The 20,220-nt window shown below is 52.6% G+C and overlaps 1 protein-coding gene across 1 annotated transcript in view; it reads left to right on the top strand.

Annotated features, from left to right (window-relative positions):
- Nucleotides 1-11,292: 11,292 nt before the first annotated feature.
- Nucleotides 11,293-20,220, top strand: part of Mgst2 (microsomal glutathione S-transferase 2) — a 43,444-nt gene continuing 34,516 nt past the window's right edge. The window contains exon 1 of the mRNA XM_005386682.1: nucleotides 11,293-11,380. Coding sequence (XP_005386739.1) covers nucleotides 11,350-11,380 — 31 coding nt within the window. The 5' untranslated portion in view covers nucleotides 11,293-11,349. The remainder of the gene's footprint in view (nucleotides 11,381-20,220) is intronic.

The raw sequence follows: 20,220 nt of genomic DNA, 5'->3' as shown, positions 1-20,220 counted from the left end.
GGTCTGCTCAGACTGTGCCTCTTCCGCAGAGCTGGTGACAAGCGTGCAGCACTGATCAGGGATGGACAGTTCCAAGGGGCAAACCAGCACCTCACCTTCAAGGTAACCTGAACCCCCCTTTTCTGAAGAAGGAGCCTTTTTCTTGGAAAGGTAAGGGAGAGGCTATTCCAGGAAACCCAGCCATCAGACCTGGCATGGGTCTTTGCTAATGTGGGGTGGGGATGCAAGTCCGCCCCTGTCACTGGCTGCCACCCACTCCAGAGCACCTCTGCCTGCTTACCTGTCCCCCGAGCAGAAGGCTTGAAGCTGCAGGCCGCTCATGCTTCCTCCTGGCTCCTCTGAGAGTCAATGGCTTCGGCAGCCCGTCAGGCACAGGAGAGCTCAGAGCCAACCCAGGGGGAGTCTAACCAATCAAAAGCTGAGGAAATGCCCATTGTTATCACTGCACCTCATAATCATTTGCTTTCGTGTTTCCCTAGACCATGGGCTTCAAAAGAGAGGGCCAAATATGCCCATACATGTGTTGGTGTACGAATGAAGAGCCCAGAACACCTGTTTTGTTTTGTTTTTTAAAGGCGCATACCTGAGAGTGTCTCTTGAGCTGGAGACAAAAAGTTGTCTCTCCCCTACCGTCCTTGGGAGCAGGGGGATCGCTGCTGGAAGAACAGTCAGAGGGTCACCAGTCTTGGTGATGTTTATGGGTCTTGATCTAGGGAGAGGGTAAATTAACCAGGGAAGCGCATGCTCTAGCATGGGGAAAGCACCCACTTTGGGTGCCTTACAAAGTGGCCAAACCAACATTTTAGAGGGTGGCTTGAAGTCCAAGGTAGAAGATTAATGTCATTGTGCCATAAATAATTCACCAAGGAAATTATTTAGTGCTTGTTTTGTGCTTGGCAGGCACCTGGCCATAAGAAGTGCTAAAGCCTGCTTGACCTTCCTCGGCTCTCTGCAGGCAAAATCCCTTAGTGATAAACAGAACCCCAAGGAGTCTGGAACTGCGCACATAAACATAACAGTTCCAGGCCATATAATTTTAAGAGATCCACTTAAAATATACTGTTTTAAATACAACCCAAACGAAACAACGCTATGTGGTTCCCATTTAAAAGTGGTCACATTGTAGAATAAAGTAATTTTTCCTTACGGTGTAAACTCTGAACACCAAAACCAAAGGATGGGTTTTAGGCTTAAGAAGAAAAGGCTGCCAACCAACCCCGCTACGTCCTCCCAAACAGTCTTTGTTGCATTCAGTACCAAGGTGCAACCAGGATGCTCTTGTGAGCATTTGCATTGCAAAGCAAGTTGGCAAGTGGCCTGGTCCACACAAACACTCCTGCCCCTAGGACAGCAAGCAGCCCAGCAAGCCCGGCTGCTTCGGAAAAGAGGACTCCAAGCTGCTCAGCTGTTTAATTAATGCAGCTCTGCCCCTATGGCTAGAAAGGAAGGAGGGGGTGATTTGTGAGGGCCATGCCACTTTGGGGCCCCGAGATGCTTGCAAAGAGAGACATAGCATCTACTCCTGGCCAGCAGTTCCTCAAATCTCTCACGAGGCTCAGCCCTAATCCCCGGCCCTGCCAATTGGAGGCTGGTCTCGAAGGGTCCCTAACAACAGGAAAGATGCTAAAGCTTCCTTTGATCCCAGGAAAACCAGAAGAAACAAAGTCCAGGACTCTCACCTGGGAACTTTAGCTATCTAAACTGGGATAATTAAAAATTAAGCCAGTCTTTGAGAGGACCCCAAGTGACCCGGGTTTAGCGCCGGGAGCTCCTGACTCTAACCGCTGCCTTTGTTTGAAGCAGAGACTTGGCCTCCATCTATGACCAAGGAAGACTAGGCAGGAGAGGGAGCCAGGGTCCTGTTGTGTCAACCCCACCCCCTCCATCACCACTTATGCCCACATTTAGGCAAACGTGTAAACAAAAGTGTGGGTTCAGCCTCCGAGATGCACCCTCCCTCTAGTGTATTTCTACCATCCTGGATTAGCCTGCTTCGGTTCAGGGTCTTGTCCTGCCTTGTCTTTTTCCTCTCCTCTCCCTACTCCTTCTCTTCCCCTCTCCTCCCTGCCTCTCCATTCTCCTTTCTTCTCCCTCTCCCTCTTCTTTTTGCAGTACTAGGTATTGAGTACTTTTTGCAGTACTCAGGGCCTTCACTCTGAGCTACATCCCCAGCCCTTTTTAAAAAAAAAATTTTTTTTTTTTTTTTTTGAGACAGGGTCTCACTAAGTTGCTAAGTTGTCCAGGGCTAGGCTGAAACTTTCAATCCTCCTGCCTCTGCCTCCCAGAGTGGGATTACGGGTGTGTACCTCCACACTCGGCTACACACTGGGTAGCTTTGGTAGGAGTTAGGATACAGGCAAGCAGTTAGGGCTGCATCCCAGGGAAGGAATTATGATGAATATGCTCCTTGCTGTGGCTGGCATTGAGGGATTTGGGAACACTCAGCAACAGGACCTTTGAACTCTGCCTAGGAAGCCCTGAGTCCTAACTGGTCAGTGTAAGCCCATGGGGTCACTTGTGATAGCTCCCCGACAAGCACTGAGTGAAATCCCACACCCTGCTGGATGAAGAACCTTCCTGACACGCCCTTTCAGTGTCCCTCTGGGTAGTGGGAGCTTTTCCTTCCTACCTACAACTTGCCTCCCTGCTCTGTGATCTCATTCTTTGACTTCAGAGACACCAAGCTGGCCTTTCAGTAACAGTGTCAGCAGCAGAACTGTATTTTCTCCCAGTTCTGGAGGCTGTGTGTCCACGGCCAAGGTGCTGCAGGGTTGGGTCCTGGTGAAGCTCCTTTCCCTGGCTCGCAGGCAGCCACCTTCTTGCTATGTCCTCGTGTGACCTCTTTTCTTCGCGTTTCTCCCTGTTCCAGCTGGACCGGGGCCCTGTCTTATGAGTGCTTGTAGAGGGAGAAAGTCACACCTGACTGCTCCATCTTCTTACTCCTGTTCACTCTCCAACCTAGGCTTCCACTTCAATTCCAAAGTTTTGTTTTACAGCATTGGAGGTTGAATCCAAGCCTTAGCCGGACTAGGACTGTGCTCCACCTGTGAGCTACCTGCTTGGCTTGGACACCTGTCTCCTTAAATACCTCCAGGGTCATGTCCTGTGCACCCTTCACCTGTGCAAGCCTGCATTCAGCTGAGCCTTGTTTAGCCACAAGCCAGTTTCCCCAAGTTTACATACGGGGAGCTTTGAGACAAATGGATTATTTGTTCCTGGGTCATCTTCTTACTAGACAGAGTTGTGGGGTTGTCTCTCTCTCTCTCTCTCTCTCTCTCTCTCTCTCTCTCTGTCTGTCTCCCTTTCTCTCTCTGTGTCTCTGTCTTTCTGTATGTCTCTTTTTAAGCAGAGCCTTGCTATATAGTGCAGGCCGGCCTTGAACTCTCAGTAATTCTCCTGCCTCAGCCTCCCAAGTGCTTGGATGACAGGTATACACCTGTTGGAGACCACTATGAAGTGGCTCTGAGCAGGATTTAAAATTAACCTATTGGTTTTTCACGTTTATGTGTGAGTTTGCCTGAGGCCTAGGCCCTTGTCTGGAGGTGGGCAACAGAATCATAGTAAGTGAACCTTTATGAGTCACTGGTCCCCACTGAGGCCTGTGTTGGCCTGTGAAGTTGGGAGGCCTCAAAGGCCAAGATAGGGCCACAGCTGAGGATGTCTGGCTCCAACCCCAATGAACTAAAAAGAGCCTGTAGCTGCAGGCATCTCACTCAGCGGTGAAGGCCTTCCTGGAGGTAACATAGTTCTCCTAAATTAACATAAAATATTACTTGGAGAAGTCCTTAAAGGGGTTCCCAGGCCCTGCCAAGATTCCTGCATTTTCTGTAGTATTCCCCTCCTTTGTTTGAAAAACCTAATAAATATGGGCTGCCCAGAGAAGTTCTTGGCCTAAAACCCCAGAATTTCCAATTCTGGGAGAGGGTTTGGAACCTTTCAGAGCCCTGAAATCATTTTATTTGTCTCATTCATTGAAGCCTTCACTGTCCACTCATTTGGGATATTGCAGGCCTGATCAGCCTGCAGTAACTAAGGGATATTATTAATGCAATATATACCTCCATGCCCAGCTATTTTTCTCTTTTTATACTTGAATTATGAAAGTGCTTTTCAGATTTCAAACACTGTTACCTACAGAATGTTATTTTATCTTGAATAACAGTGAAGTTACTTGATCAAAATAATACCTGGTGAAGCTGGGCCTGATGGCACACACCTGTAATCCCAGCACTCAGGAGGCTGAGGCAGGAGGATCATTGTGAGTTCAAGGCCAGCCTGGGCTACAAAGTGAGCTCAAGGCCAGCCTGTACTGTGTAGTGAGACCCTGTCTCAAAAAAAAAGAGAGAGGTGATCCAAATAAGTCCAACAGAAGCCAGGCACGGTAGTGCCCACTGTAATCTCAGTACTCTGAGAGGCTGAGGCAGGAGAATTGCTGAGAGTTTAAGGCCAGCCTGCATTACATAGCAAGACCCTCTCTCAGGGAGAGAGAGAGAGGGATAGAGGGAACTTAGGAGCCCAGGAGCAGATAGGGAGAGATGGAGCCAGAGTCAGAGATGCTGCCCAGGTGGGACGGGATGCTAGGGACTTCCGGACTCCAAGGCCTGCCCTCTCACTGGGGTCTCCCAGGGCCACCCAAGCTGGGAGCCACTGTACAAGGAGCCCAGGTTGCGAGGCCCAGGGTGTCGTCTCCACCACACAAGCAGAGTGGGAAAGGGCAAAGACTAGAGAGGAGGAAAAGTGCCTGGGCCCTGCCAGGCTGCCCCTGCCTTCCTGACTGTGTCAATCAGAGTGCAGCTGGAGAGACGGAGGAGTCACACCCGCGGACACACGGGCACACGTACACCACGCAGATGCACGCCTTCTCACACGCAGCTTCTTAGTGGCAGGGGACCTGTGCCATTACAGGCGTGGGTTGCCCTCTCTTTGTGTCTGCTGCTCCCACAGCCGGGGCACAGGCAGTGGGTCGGGCGGCTGGGAATCGGGGAGTGGGGTTTGTCCTGGGGCCCCACAAGGGTGACTGAAGCCCATGTCCGTCTGCAGTGGAGCCGGGTGCCCTTTGTCCCAGAAGGAGCGGACACCTGGCTTGGGGTTGGGGGCTGGCAGGAGTGGACCCCAAGTATGCCTGCAGCCAGGGGAACATGCCGAGGGCAGGGCGCCTCGGGAGACAGCGCCTGCCTGTGCTCCGCGCTGACCCTCGGAGTGTAACAGGGAGACAACTGCTGCTGTGCTTCTGCCTTCCAAATCCCAAGCCCAGTGTCTCCGGTGGCCCGGGGTCAACTCCAAGCCACGTGGGAGGTAAACTCGCAACCTCAGTGTCAGCTGAGCTAAGTTACTACTCTGCAAAGCCCCCAGAGGTCATGGCAACATTTGATCTGTGCAGGTCTTTAATGACCTTTGATTTCCTCCCCAATAAGGAAAGTAGCAAAATAACGTGTTTGATGGTTTTCTGTCACTGTCATATAATACCTGAGACAATTACCTTATAAAGAGGAAAGGTTCACTTTGACTCAAGGTTTTAGAGGTCTCAGCTCTGCATCTCTGGCGGGCATGCGCACCTTGTGGACGGGGAGCAGAGACGCTGAATGGCTGGGGCCCCAGACCCCTCTGGGGGCACAGCTCCAGTGACCGCAGGGTCTGCCCTAGGCCCCACCCAGGTCGCCTCCCTGGGGGCCATGCCTGGGCCACAGGGATACTGATCCAACTGCAGCAAATGCTTTGGTCCACCGTGATGTAGCCGACCCTCCTCAGTTCTCCTTCCAAAGAACCCGGAGCCCTTTAGCCTTTTGCGGACCACGGGTATTTCTCTTTTAACATAGTTACTTTTGTCTCTGTAAAATGCAAAGTTTTATCTTCCTGCTGGGTGTGGTGGTGCACGCCTGTAATCCCAGCACTTGGGAGGCTGAGGCAAGAGGATTGTTGCCAATTCGAGACCAGCCTGAGCTACAAAGTGAGTTTAAGACCAGCCTGAGCTACAAAGTGAGTTTAAGACCAGCCTGAACTGCATAGTGAGACCCTGTTCCAAAAAGACAAAAAAAAGGCATGCAAACTAGAGCATATTTCCCCAGGTCCATGAAAAGGTGATTCTACTGTACAACAATGTACATACAGTCAATAATGCTGTCTATTTAAAGCTTTGTTAAATTAGTTGATTTCATGTTACTTTGCTTGTTCGTTTTAACCACACTTTTTTTTTGTTTTGTTTTGTTTTTGAGCAGGGTCATGCTATGTAGCTCAGGCTGGTCCTAAATTCACTATGTAGCTAAGGCTGGGCTTGAACTCACATCAATCTTCCTGCCTCAGCCTTCCAAGTGCTGGGCTTACAGGCGTGCGCCACCACGCCCCGTCTTAACCACAATTCTAAAAGGACCGTTCCATCGAGCCAGTTCTTTCAGCTGGTACTGGTGACTGATTACAAAAGGTGGCTTTCATTGAGGGCAGCACTTTGATCTCATGGAAATGGACACCTAGTCTGGACACGGGCTTGCCTTCCTGGCCTTCAATGTGCCTGCTGAAGCCCCTCCATGGATTCAGGGCTCCGTGTCCCCAGCAGGGCACCTGTCCCCCTCACCCTGGACCTGAGCCACTGACCATTTCCAGATGTGCCAGCCCATTCGGCAGAGCTGCCTGTGAACCGGCCCCAGCGGGCGGCCGTGGTCCCGGTGCAGGTTGAGGAGAAGAACCTAGGAAAACAGGGCTGCGAGGCGTTCCCGGAGCCTGGCTTCTCCTTACAGCCTGGAGGACTTGGCTGAGGCCCCACGGGTGGTGACGCGTGTTTGGGGTACGTGCTTCCATTCCTCCCGCAGTGAAGGCCAGGTTGTCCCTAGGGAGGGATTCTGAGCCCACGGCGTGTCATCTTTCCTCTGCATTCCCGCCCCACTGCCAGTCATCTCGGTGGCGCACCGCAGGCTTCCCTTCTGCTCGTTCCCACCGCCACCCTGGTTCACGGCTGCTGAGCTTTTCTGCTGGATCACGGCAATGGCCACCCAAGGGGCGCCCCTGCCTGCTGTCACCGCTCCCCAGGTTCCCCGCCCTGCTCCACCTCACTGCAGCCCCCCTCTCCTCCCCCTCCACGCTCACTTGCCGTCCCAGGGACTCGGTGCTGTCCCCGCACACCTGCCATCTCACACCTCTGTGCTCTGCGCCTGCGCCCTGTTTTTGGATACCACCCCCTTGGCTTGGAGACTGAGTGACGTCTGCATCTTCTTTGGAGAAGCGTCTGTTCACATCCTTTGGCCATTAGAAAAGCTGGGTTGTTTCTTTCTGTGTTCTGAGCTTGTTTGAAGTGTGTTGCGTGTTCTGGACATGGATCCCTTCCCGAATGTATGACCCGCAGGCATACTCCTCCCTTCTCTGTGGGCCGAACCCCCACGTTTTGCTTTCTCTGGCTATGCGGCCTCGCCAGTGGTTCAGCGCTGGTGACAGTGATTCCTCCATCTCTTCTGCCAACCCGGATGTTCTCCTCAGTTTCTAGCCCAGAGGCCCCAGCCCCAGGCTGCTGCCAGGGTGTGGGCCACACGGTGGGGGTGGGGAGCAGGCAGGCGAGGGGAGCTGTCGCCTGTCCCTGCAGCCACCCCATTGCTGCCCTTACTGCCCAGCCGGCCTCCCGTGGGATCGCAGTGGCCTTGAGTCTCCCAGGCTCTGACCTGCTGGGAGCCGCCCCGGCGGGGTCCATGCTGCGCTCCTGGTCAGGATGCAGTCCTCACCTCCACTCCGCTCCCTGTCTGCGGAGACACTGCTCCCCAGAAAGCTGGCCTCTGGGGCCAAAAAGGTTGGGGGCCACTTCCTTTTTTTTTTTCTTTGTACTGGGAATTGAACTCAGGACCTCACGCTTGCCAGGCAGGCACTGTGCTGCTGAGCTATGTCCCCGGTTTAGGGACCGCTTCCTAGACCGCTTTGGCTTTAGAAGTCTGGTGATGCTTTCACCTGATTGGTGACACGGCAGGGTCCAAACAGCTTCTCGTCTTGCTCCAAACCTACTCTTTTCTTATACTCTTTGCCTGGACACCACCATCTTCTCAGTCACTGCAGGGAAAACCTACCAAGTGGTGTCGAAACCCCTCGAGCCCACCCTCAGCCAGTCCCTGCCTGCTACCTGTTGAGTGTGGTCTCGCCTCTTCTCCCTTCCTGGGCCTCACTAGGACCACTGCAGTGGCCGCCATCCTTTCCCGGGGGCGTTGGCTATACTTTTTGCATGTCTGCCTGGCGGTGTCACACGTCTGCTTGACCTTACCTTATGACTTCCCCAATCATGGGGGAGTGCCCCAGGCTTCGTTCTGTGCTCTTCAGAGGCACCCCATCCCCCTGTACTCCTTCACTCACACTCGACACCCCAGGCTTGCCAAATACCTACCATTCTGGAGACATGCTCTGCTGCTTCCCACCGCCATACTTGTGTTTGTGTTTTATGTTCTTCCTCTATTCCATTTTTTCTTTCATTTTCTCTTTTTGGGGGGGATCTTTTGAGACAAGGTTCCGCTATGCAGTTCAGGATGGCTTAAACTCTCTTTGTAGCCCAGGCTGGCCTCAACTTTAGAGCGATTCTCCTGCCTCAGCCTCCTGAGTGCTAGGATTACAGGTGTGCTCCACCATGCCCAGCCTTATTCCACCTTTTCTGTGTGGTGAACTGGTCACCCTTCAAAACCCTTGTCCACGGCTCCCCTCTGCACAGCCCACTCTGGCCTTTCCAAGGATGAGCTGCTTCCTCCGACAGTTCTGCAGCCCACCCAGACATTTTCTTCTTGCACGGGCCGTCTTCCCTACTAAATTGAGTCGTGTGCAGTGTCCCCCAGCACACGGTTCCCTCTGTCTTCCCAGCACTCAGCACTAAAGTGACGCAGGCCCACAGCATATGTATATTGAACTGTTTAATCAAAAATCTCAAGCAGTCAGTGGAACTTCCAAGCAGGCTGGATTCTCCTTTAAGGAGAGTTCTTGGGGAGGTGGCCCCTGCTGTCTATCTCTGCCTGCCCCAAAGCGGTGGTAAAAGTACTGCAGCTTGCAGCCATAGAGTTGGGAGGAGGAGCTCGCTCTATTCCAGCGTCCAGCTGTGGCTCCAAGCCAGAGGGATAGGAGTCTCCCTGGCCCTGACAGAGCCCTCACAGATGGAGACGAAGAAGCCCAGATGCCCTGAGAAGGCCCAGCAGGCAGGGTGTCCTGGGGCAGGGCAGAATGGTGCAGGAGAAAGCAGGTCTGGAGGTCTGTGGGCATCAACATGATCTCAGACCCCTCCCCAGTTTGGAGGAACCCAGACCCCAACCGCAAGCCCTGTCAGCCACTGTCCGATGGGAGCCACTATATTTATAATCTCAGGAGGCAAGACCCTTGTCTGTCCTCTGCAGCTCTCTGGGGAGGGACATTCCTTGGGTTTCTTATAATTCCCTGTGGTCTTTTCCTTCTCCTTCATCTTCTTTTTCTCCTTCTCCGCTTCTTCTTCTTCCTCTTCCCTCTCCCCCACCCCTTCTTCCACCCCTCCCCCTCCTCCTTCTCCTCTTCCTCCTCCTCTTCCTCTTCCTCCTCCTCCTCCTTCTTCTTCTTCCTCTTCCTCTTCCTGTTTTTTTGTCTTTTTAAGACAGGGTCTCACTATGCAGTTTCGACTGGCTTTGAACTCAAAATGATCCTCCTGCCTCAGCCGCCTGAGTGCAGGGATTACAGGCTTGTGCCACCATGCCTGGCGCCCGTGGTTTTCTTCTGAAGTGGCACCACATAGCCTGGCCTGAAGCAGACCCTGTGCCGTGGGCTTTGCAGCAGAGGACAGCTCTGCCACCCCAACAGCCAGCAGGGCGGAGCAGGTAGGGCTAGCGGCTGTCTACGCACCCTCTTCCGGGAAGCCCGGGAAGGAGATGGGTCTATGGCCACCAGGGCTGTTCTGCTCTGAGGGGTGCTTGAAGGAGCGGCCGGGGACAGTGCTTTTTACAGAGCAATGGACACTGGTCATGCTCCAGGCGGCGCATCAGCACAGAGCCCAGACCAGAGCTCCCAGCAAGCGTTCGCAGCAGGGTACAGTCAGCTGCACATCACGCAGTTCCTGACATTCATAAGGGAGTGAACGTGGCCTAGCCCAAGACTTCTGCGGTGGCCCTTGGAGGCTAAAATCTCCATTAAGCACAAAATTCTGCCCACTGCTCAGAATGTAAAAAAAAAACAGTGGCTGGCTCCTGTTATGGACCGAGTCTGCAGCCCCCGCCCCCTGCCCCGGGAATCGAGGTCCTCATCCTCAGTAGCGCAGGATGACTGCGGACAGGGACCTTGCAGAGGTGATGAAGTTAAAACGAGGCTGCCAGCGTGAGCTCTGCTGGAGCTGAGCGGTGGCGTTGAAAGAGGAGGATGCTGGGACGCTCAGGCAGACAGAGAGGCCGTCTGAGGACACCGAGGAAACCAAGCCCGCACCGCTCTGCCCTGGAAGAGTTCTGCGGTTTAAGCCGCCCAGGAGCGACGCCGGGTGACGGCTGCCGGAGCTGACCGAGGCAGGGCCTCCGGGGGAAAGGGCGCGTTGTGCTGTGTGCACGCGCGCGAGCGTGTGCGTTGGAGAATTGGGCGCGAAGGGATCTGTGTGGGAGCTGGGCCTCCAGGGCCGCTGGGGAAACTGCAGCCCTGATCCTCCCGCCAGAGCCGCCTGCTGCCTCTCCCTGAGGACTCGCGCTCTGTGTCAGGGAGGGAGAGAAAATAGAATCAGAGATGTGGGTCAGCAGTAGGATGCGGAAGGAAGAAAGGAGCGAACTCATTTATAGCCCGCTGAGAGCCAACCAAAGATCTCGGCGGGAGACGGGGCGGGCAGAAGGCTCCACTCTCCTAAATAGAACTCTTGTGTTGACGTTCTCCTTGCAGCTGTTCCCCGCCGTGCCTGGCCGTCCTGCCAAGTGCGCCCGTGAAACGCAGCGGGATTTCAGCCTCTCCATGCGCCACCTGGTGGCAATGTGGGAGAGGTGCATTGCCTCTGGCACTCACAGTCCAGTCAGCTCAAACTGAGAGCAACCTTTGTTTGCTTGCTTGCTTTGTTTTTGTTTTTTGAGGCAGGGTCTCACTATGTAGCCCAGGCTGGCCTCGAACTCGCAGAGATCCTTCTGCCTCAGCCTCCTGAGTGCTGGGATTACAGGCATGTGCCCTACATGATTTTATAACTGATCAAAAATCATGACTACCATAGGTGCTGCCATTTTGAAATTAGGATAGGGCCTGGAAGAATCCTCTGTGTGTGTGTGTGTGTGTGTATGTGTCTACAATGAAAGCGATATCAATAAGAACACCAGTCAAAGGCACCAGTGATCACATAATGCAGAACACTCTAGCACTATGCTTGTGTAGAATCTGGGGTTTGGGCTGAAGGCCAGAAGGAGAAAAAGGGACAGCCACATGTTAAGAAATGATTCTGACATACTGGAAAGTAAGTGAAATAGTTTCTCTTACAGTTTTTCTTTAAGAAATATATCTGGGGGCTGGGGATTTAGCTCAGCGGCACAGCACCTGCCTGGCAAGCGCAAGGTCGTGAGTTCAATTCCCAGTACCAGAAAAAAAAAAAAGGCCCGCGTTCCCTGCATTGCTTGACCCTGTCTCAAAAAAAAAAAAAAAAAAAAAAAAAAAAATCTGATGACTGCTTTCCTGACACCATTGGGATGAGATTAAATGCTTGTATGGGGCAACACTGTCCAGGCTGCCTCTATCTTCTTGAACACAGTGTTCTTTTGCTTGTTAGTTTTTGTGGTACTGGGGATGGACCCCACGGCCTCTACACTGAGCTACACCCCAGTACTTTTTGTTGTTGCTGTTGGCTTTTGTTTTTTGAGAAGCCACTGCCTGGCTTCTGGTCAGGTCACTGCATTTCCACCCTCTCACTATGTAGTTCAGGCTGGAGGCAGTCCTCCTGCCTCAGCCTCCTGAATGCTGTGATTACAAGTGTGCATTACCCCATCTACCTTTTTTTTTTTTTTTTAAAAATCCCCAGTGCTTTCTAAATTTTGTTTTGAGACTGGGTGTAACTTAAGTTGCTGAACTGCCCAGGCTGGGCTCCAACTTGCAATCCTTTTCACTCAGTGCTGGGATTACAGGTGGCTTTATCATGCCCAGCCTAACACACTGTTCTCGAAATACATGACTGAGCTGGGGAAGAGTCCCAGCCTCACATGTGGAAAATATTAAAAAAGCAGGAAAGAAAAATCAGGAGGGGACCCTTCAAACTTTGGGACCCCAGTCTTAAGATCAAAGGCCATGGCAGCCAGCTTCGGTGATGTGGGTTCCGTCCCTGGCCAGCACTAGGAGGGACTCACAGATGCTCCCAGGTGCGCAGCCTCCTTAGGTCTTCTTCTTAACCTTGGACAGTTGTGTTGTCATCGCTCTTCTACGTTGGGGCTGAGTAACTGGAAACCGGAAACCGGAAGCCAGGAACCGGAAGCCCTTCTCCTTGCCTGCCACCTCTTCCTTTTCCAGACCCCAGAGGGCGCCATGTCTGGTTTTCTCAGCCCGTGCTCCACTGCCTGGCTTCCGGTCGGGTCACTGCATTTCCACCCTGGGAGGACACCAGCCTTCCAGGTGTCCCCGCTCCTGCTCCTGTCCCGGCAGGGGGTGAAGTCAAAGGCTGAGTGGTGCAGCTTGGGCGCCTGAGCTATTTATTTTTAATGAGGAGGGTCCAGGGACTACTCCTGCAGCAAATTACCTCCAAGTTAGGGCTTAGAAACAGCCACTGAATCAGCTCGTGCATTGTGTGGGTCGGCGGGGCACAGCAGGGCTGGCTTCCTCTGCTCCCCGTGTGGGTGTCGCAGCTTCGGGCCGAGGACGCCGGGTGCCTGGGAGGGGGCCGCTGGTCGCGGGCTGGAATCATCGGCCGCCAGCTTCACTGTCTTTGCTGGTTCTGGCAGCGCGTGCTGCTGTGGGTGGGACCTAGCTGGAGCTGTCACCCCAGCGGCGCGGCATGGCTGTCTGTGTGGCCCTGCCTGCCTGACCTTGTCCTGCAAGCCATGTGGCCTCATGTCTGCCGTACTTTGGGGTTGGCAAGTGAGTTATCAAGGCCAGCCGCGCTGGCAGGTACGTAGTCTCCACCAGACCCGGAGAGACGTCAAGGAATCCATGCATGTGTTTGAGAACTGCGCAGAGCAGCTGCTGAGGCGGAGGCAGGAGTCCTCTCCTCCTTCCAGTTCCTGGGCGGCGTCTGTGTCTCGGGTCTCATCGCAGCTCCTCTGCCTGGCTTCCCTTTCTCTCCCGCTGCAGCCTCACCCCACACCAGCCAGATCCCGCCCCGCATGGACGAGCCCCCTTGTCTAGTCCAGCTGTGGAGACCCTCCATCACGCAGCTATCTCCGAGTCCTACTCATTGGTTCTTTTTTCTCAGTACCGTGTACCTGCCTTTTTTTTTTTTTGTATCGGGAATTGAATTCAGGATCTTGCATTTGCCAGGCAGGCGCTTGTGCCACTGAGCTATCTCCCTAGCGGGGTACTGGGGATTAAACCCAGAGCCTCCTTTCCCAGCCCTTTTTTACTTTGAAGCAGAATCTTGCTAAGTCACTAAGTTGGCCAGGCTGGGCTGGAACTTGTGATCCTCCTACCTCAGCTTCCTAGAGGGTACCATGCCTCGCTAACCAGCATCAGTCTGTTCTGAGTTGTCCTGTGCAATGGAGGATAGGTAGTAGCACCCTTGGTCTCTACCCACTAAATGCCAGTAGCACCTCACACCCTGGCTGGGATAAGCAAAACTGTCTCCATTGTGGCCTGAGTCGCAGGGGGCTGAATGTCCCCAGGCTGAGCTGCTCCAGTATAAGGTGAGTGTGCTCTGTGTGGTTCTGTGTGGCCGCCTGGCTCATCAGACGCCTCACTGTCCCCGGCTCTGTGCAGCAGGGTGCTGGGCTTGGCTCAGGCACGTTGACCAGGCCCCGTTCTGTCTCCAGACCTTTCCTGCACTCGCTTGGCCTGGAACTTTCCAGTTTGCCCTCCCTGTCTCCTCTCCAGTAGCTGCCGAACCCAGTGTCTATGCCGTTGGGTGCTCCACCAAAGACTCGGGGACGGGAGTTGGTAGAAGGGATCAGGCTTGTCATTCAGAGCCAGCCCTGAAGAAGACAGAGGGGACGTTTCCCTTTGAATCTCTGTCTTGAGCGGGCTGGGCGGCATGAAGGGCTTTTATGAGGAAGAAGCTTTGGTGAGGCTGAGCCGGGACCTTTGTCAGCCGGGGGATGGAGACGTTCTCTGGGCCACTCAGAGGCTTGGGTCTCCTGGGCTCATCACTGTCAAAGGGCCTTCCTGACACAAAGACTGCCTGGGTTCTGCAAATGTAAAGAAAGGTTTAGCCAGGTATGGTGACGCACACCTGTAATCTCAGCACTTTGGGAAGCTGAGGCAAGAGCATCTCAAGTTTGATCTCAAAATGTAGGAAGACCTTGTCTCAAAATACACACAAAAATAATAATTTTTAAATGAAAAAAGGGCTGAAGATGTAGCTCAGTGAGAAGGCCTTGGGTTTAATTCCTAGTCCTACAATGAAAAAAAAAAAGGTTTAATTGTTCACATCTTAATTGTCCAGGCAAAAAGGAGGAGAAGTTAAAAGATTAGGGAGGGAAAAAGGACAAAAGGGGGAAAGGAGCAGTTTTCAAAAAGCCCTTGTTATACAACACACACACACTCACACACACCCGCAGGCGTCCTGCTGAGCTAACACCTTATTCCCGTGACGGGGCTCTGGGCTTCCAGATGGAGCAGGTGAGGGCTCCTGAGGTGTCTGTCCTTGCATGTTCCCTGTGAAGCCTCAGGGCTTAGGACTTGGCACTGGGGCACACTCAAGGTGTTTGATGAATGAATGAGTGAATGCATGCTTGGGCAGATGCTGCTTGTGTGTATCCTGAGTATCGTGGGTTCCTTCTCCCCTGTCACTGCAGTGCAGGGCCTCCATCCATGAGGAGGGAAGGCCGGCCATGCTGGTGTTCTAACCAAATTGCAAACTCTGGCCTACTTCATTCCAGAGGATTTTTAAAGGCGAAGCACAATGCAGTAGTTTTCTTTCAAACTCAGGTTGCACATCCAAGGGTGAAACCGAGGTCCAGGGTGAGGCATCCAATTTCAGAGGCTTTGGAAAGCGTGGGGTCACCGGTTGTGATCTCCCCTCGGGGGCACAGGGCTGTTTGTGCCTCTTGGCCCTGGTTCCCCGCCCCTCCTCGGCCTCCAGTGGGGCTGTGAAGTCCTACTGTCCTTTCTGGACCTGGGGTCCCGGCTGTTCAGCTTGGATCTTATTCAGGTGAGGCAGAGCTAAGGATTAAATCCTGGCATTTTTTACTTTTTTGCTTTTGTGACTTTTGAGCCACTGTGTTTGCTGATGTCAAAACTCTTGCTAGTTTATTGATCTCTGAAAAACTGCATTTTTATAGGACACCGTTTAGAAATGATGTTGGCAGATTTTTTTTTTTTTTTGTGTCTACTTATTCCAGTTTGGAACCTCTGGGAAGCAGCGGGAGGAAGTCACACCCGAGGACACAGAGGCTTTGCCTTGAGCTACAGCTGCCTGGGGGTGTTGAATCCAGAGGTGTGGTGACCCTGGGACTTGCGCCCCCTCGTGGCTCAACAAAGTGTAAGTTATTTTGAAAGGAACGACGGAATACATAGGGTCTACCTCTGAGCACTCCTAGGGTGCTTTGCTACCAACGTCTCAGAACAAAGGGGAGGACTAAACACAGTCTAAGGCGAAGGAGAAGGGACGAACGGAAAGGAAGAAAAAAGAAAAGCAGGCATCCAGTCTTTGAAGTCCATTGTGTGTGTGTGTGTGTGTGTGTTTGTGTGTGTGCGTGCACGTGTGCGTTACCCAGGATTGAACCTAGGGAGCACTGAGCTACATACATATCTAGCCCCTTTTTACTTTGAATCAAGGTTTTGCTAACTTGTCCAGGCGGGGCTCAAACCTTCAGTCCTCCTGCCTCAGCCTCCTGGGTAGCTGGAGTGTGGGTGTGTGCCTCCACGCCTCGCTAGCCCTTCATCACATTGCTAAAGCACCGGTCGAGGCATCTGCAGGTCCTCTCGCTTCACCTTGCTACTCCCAGGCCCTCCTGTCTGGGGCTGGCAGATCCTCGTGATGCTGTATTACCTTTCTTTTTGCTGCCCATGGCTTGGTGTCTTCTCGAGTCCTGTGGCCACAGGCTGGTGCCGTGCGGTTGTTACAGCCCTGGGCCCGTGGGGACGCAGGCTTGGACACTCCAGTGAGTGACAGCCAGTTGCCTTAACAGTCTGCTGTTGCTCTGCCAGCCTTCCGTGCTTTGCCTTCAATAGGGGGTAGTTTGCCCTTTTCCTTTTGCCTTAACGAGCCCCGGAGAGACCCCAGACAAACTGTGGCACCCCGTTTTCTCTCTGGTAGCCTGATCACGTGACCATCCGTGCAGTAGCTTTTTTAGTGTCCGCAGAAGAAGCCTAACAAGGGACGCAGGCAGCGCGCCAGTGCCTGGGAGAAAGTGACATTTAAGCCGCAAGCGCATGCGCACGGCAGAGCGGCTGTGGTAGGTTCAGAGGAAGTGAGCGCTCCTCCTCGAGGCTGTGTGGAGATCTCGGAAGTTCTCTGAGGCAGGAACTGGCCGTCCTGCTGTGCCGAACCCCAAGGAAATTTCAGTCACATCGGACTTTGTTTCAGTGGTGTCCTGGGGGGCTGTAGTGTGAGGACCACTACCCTAGATGCCGTCAAAGCCAGCTGGTGGGAAAGGACTGGTGGCGGTCACCTAAGACACTGCCTCCTGCCGCACCCTGCAGCCCAGAGCCCTGTCCCCCGGCTTGGTGGGTGGGAACAGGTCCCAGAGGAGGCTGGGAGCTCTGCCCAGCCCTCACTGCTGGCAGTGGGAGCTGGTGGTGTGGGCTACATTGGCAACTGTTGGTGAGGACAGTGGTTCTCCACCCGGCTGTGCCTTTGCCATCCAGGAGCTCGGAGAAAGTTCGTGCATCCCGGCAGAACCAGAGCCGACTAGACTGGAAATTCTGTGTGTGTGGAGATGTAAGCATCTGCATTGCTAACGTTCCCTGTGATCCTGGGGTGCAGCGGGCACAGGCTTTGGGGCAGCAGGACTGGGCCCGGCTGACCTTGGGCTGGCTCAGGTCCACACCGGAAACCTGAGACTCCAACAGGTACTGCACAGGTTACGCAGGTTGGTTGGGGGATTTCCGTGTGGGGTTGGCCCAGGGCCTGCGTGGGGCCTCCTGCTGAGTGTTTGGGAGCCTCAGGGTGGACACAAGAGGCCCCTCAGGCTGATGTCCTCAGCTGTCCAGACCTATCCTGAGGGCTTGATGGCCTGGGCCCGGGCTCTGCTGTCTCTTAGTGCCCTTCAAGCTTCTGAATCAGGCTCAGGAGATGGCCTGCGGGGCTGATGCCAGCAACCCTGTCCTAAAGCATTTTGTCCAAATGCTATTTGTGCAAACATTAGTCATGACTCAATGAAGGAGACACATCCATAACATTAGTTCCTCTCATTGCTGAATTGCCAGTGTACAGTATGTTGTCTAATTTATGGGCTAAATTTTTGTTTAATGTGTGGTAACCTGGAAATACCACCACCATTCATTACATTATCCTGTGAGAGTGTGTATTCTGAAGCCTAAACATTCAGCTTACAAATTTCCTGTCTCTCTCCCTCTTTTTTTTTTTTTTTTATTTTTTTGAGACAAGGTCTTGCTATGCAGCTCAGGCTGGCCTTGAGCTCACTTTGTAGCCCAGGCTCGTCTCGAACTCCAGACGATTTTCCTGCCGCAAGTGCTGGGATTACAGGAGTGCATCACCACGCCTGGCCTCTCATTATTATTTTTTTTTTTAGAGGTGGTCTTACCATGTAGTTTAGCCTCACCTTGAACTCAAGACAGTCCTGCTTCAGCCTCCTGCGTGCTGGGATTATAGGCCTGTGCCACCACACTGGGCATAAATTCCCTTTTGGCACTTGGATGTTTGTAGAGTGTATGTGAGTGTGTCAGTCAGCGCTCACCAGAGAAAGAGATTTAATACAAGATGTACAGTTGTAGAAGGACTTACAAGATTGCTCAGGTCGTGGCCCACAGGCAGGCAAGGAAGAGCGTGGAGGGTCCGTCTGCCTGCCGCGCCAAGACCGAAGGATCCAGTCTCAGGCTGGAGCTCCTGGAAGCGTCCCCTGCAACTCCGAATCAGGACAGCCTGTCCAAGATGAGGGCGGAGACCGAGCTCCTCGTAGGAAAGAAGTAAGACCACGTTTTACACCATCCTGGCCACAGCCTCCGCAGGGCTGGTCTTCCACGCCCAGAGCTGTGCTGAGCCATCTAGGCGGGCGTTTCTGACTCAGTCCACACAAGCCGTCAACCACGGCGGGGTGGGAGCAGGAGTCGTGTGCCTGCGTGGGTGTGTGTTCTGAGAGCACGACTGTGTGAGTGTATGAGCGCGAGTGTGTGGGTGTGTCAGGAGCTGCTGGGTGTGTGTGTGTGAGTCTGGCGTGTGTGCGTCGGGGTGACTGCGTGGGAAGGGCTGTACGGCGAGGGCTCCCCAGGGAGGAGGGTTGTGTTTCTCCTCAGCCGTCTCCAGATTCTGCTCTATCTCATCCTCTCCTAATCCTTATGTAAACTTAAGACGAGGCAGGCTGAGACCTTCTATTACTGTCAAAAGCCATTTTGAAGCCGTTCAAACACTCTGTATCCTTCCTTCTGGGAAATGCGTACAGCTTGGCAATTACACCGGCAGGGGCCGGCCTGCTGTCTCCTTGTGCGGTGGCACAGCGTGGCCTTATCAACAAACGGGGCGTTGTCTTCTGAGCCCGGGTCAGAGGGCCTGGGGGTGCGGGCAGAAGGACGCCGTGGGGCGGGGACCTGGGCACGGCCTGTCACAGGCCAGCTCCTCTGCTCTTTGCTCGCTTGTGTTCTTTTATTTACTCATCAGAGTGCTGTAAGGTCAAAATTATCATTTCCCTTTGAAGGAAACACGTCCAGAGAAGCGCAGCAACCGCCCTGCCACCCGCCAGAGAGCTTAGGTCACTCGCTCCAGTCTCTCACACTGAGAACTCTGTTTCCCGTGTGTTTCACCCTTTTTTGGGTCTCTATCTCTACCCTTTGATTGGACTTTGTTGCTGTTGAGGGGGAGGCAGGTTCTGCTAAGACTTGTTGGGATCTGATTATATCTCTGCCCTTTGCCCGGGAAAACACCTCCTACCTCTCCTTTGCCCTCTTTAGCTTGGTTTTTCACACCCCAGTGTGACAGAGCAAAATGCTCCGGTTTCAGAAAGGGGAGAGGATATTTTGTAAGACTGCCATAATTCTCTGAATCCTTGCCGCTTGTAGCAAAATGTGGCGTGATTTCAAATTTCACTTAGCTGGGCTTTGATCACAAACTTGCTGCCCTGTGACTCGGTCACTCAACTGCCCACAACTTTTGGAAAGATAAGTAATGAACTCTAGGCTTGAGTAGAGCACCTTCCCTGGTCTATTTTTCAATCAAGAGCGTTAGGGTCATTGATATCAACGTCACCCTGATTATTTCTGGGCTTCCGGGGAAGGAAGTGTGTTTTCTGTTTCTGTCGCCTGGTGGTTGGCAGTGGGGATGGCCATGCTGCAAGAGGACAGGAGGGAAGAGACAGGGTGGGGTCAGAGAATAATTTGAGGGGATGCAATGGAGAGGACACATGTCTGTCATCCTGTGTGCCATTTCTTTTTATTGATTACCACTGCTACACAGAAATAGTTATACTTGGAGTTTATAGCTCATGAGTGTAGTTCTTTCACATAGTTCAGGGTTATTTTTCTATCACCAAAACTTAGCCTTTCTGATTTACCTTACCCAGGGTGCAATTCTGGTAACAAACTAATAGTAAATTGAATTCAGATTTTCTTTTAGTGTGTGTATATATATATATATATATATATATATATATGTGTGTGTGTGTGTGTGTGTATGTGTATATATATCTATATCTATCTATGTATCTATCTATCTATATAACTGCCTATTTGGGATTGAACCCAGGGCACTGAGATACAATCTCAGCCTGTTTCTTTCTTTTGTTTTTTAATTTTTATTTTAAAGAGTAAAAGAAGGATAACATAATAATAGGGGGCTTACCATAATAATAGGGGGCTTACCAAATTACAAAGTGGTAAGAAATTATCAGTGGTTATTGTTTTACATATTGTTATCTAGAAGATAGTTTCTCAGGAAAACAAATAGACAAATAATAGTGAGTTACAGACAAAAGAGGTAGGAGATTATCAATAGTTGTTGTATTCTACTTAGGTATCTTCGAAAGAAAATAAATAGAACTATACATGAGT

The sequence above is a fragment of the Chinchilla lanigera genome, unplaced genomic scaffold (genome assembly GCF_000276665.1).
Source record: "Chinchilla lanigera isolate Chin_1 unplaced genomic scaffold, ChiLan1.0 scaffold00027, whole genome shotgun sequence".
Lineage (NCBI taxonomy): Eukaryota > Metazoa > Chordata > Mammalia > Rodentia > Chinchillidae > Chinchilla > Chinchilla lanigera.
Note: the sequence above shows the minus strand (reverse complement) of the source record. Positions and strands in the feature narration are given on the sequence as shown.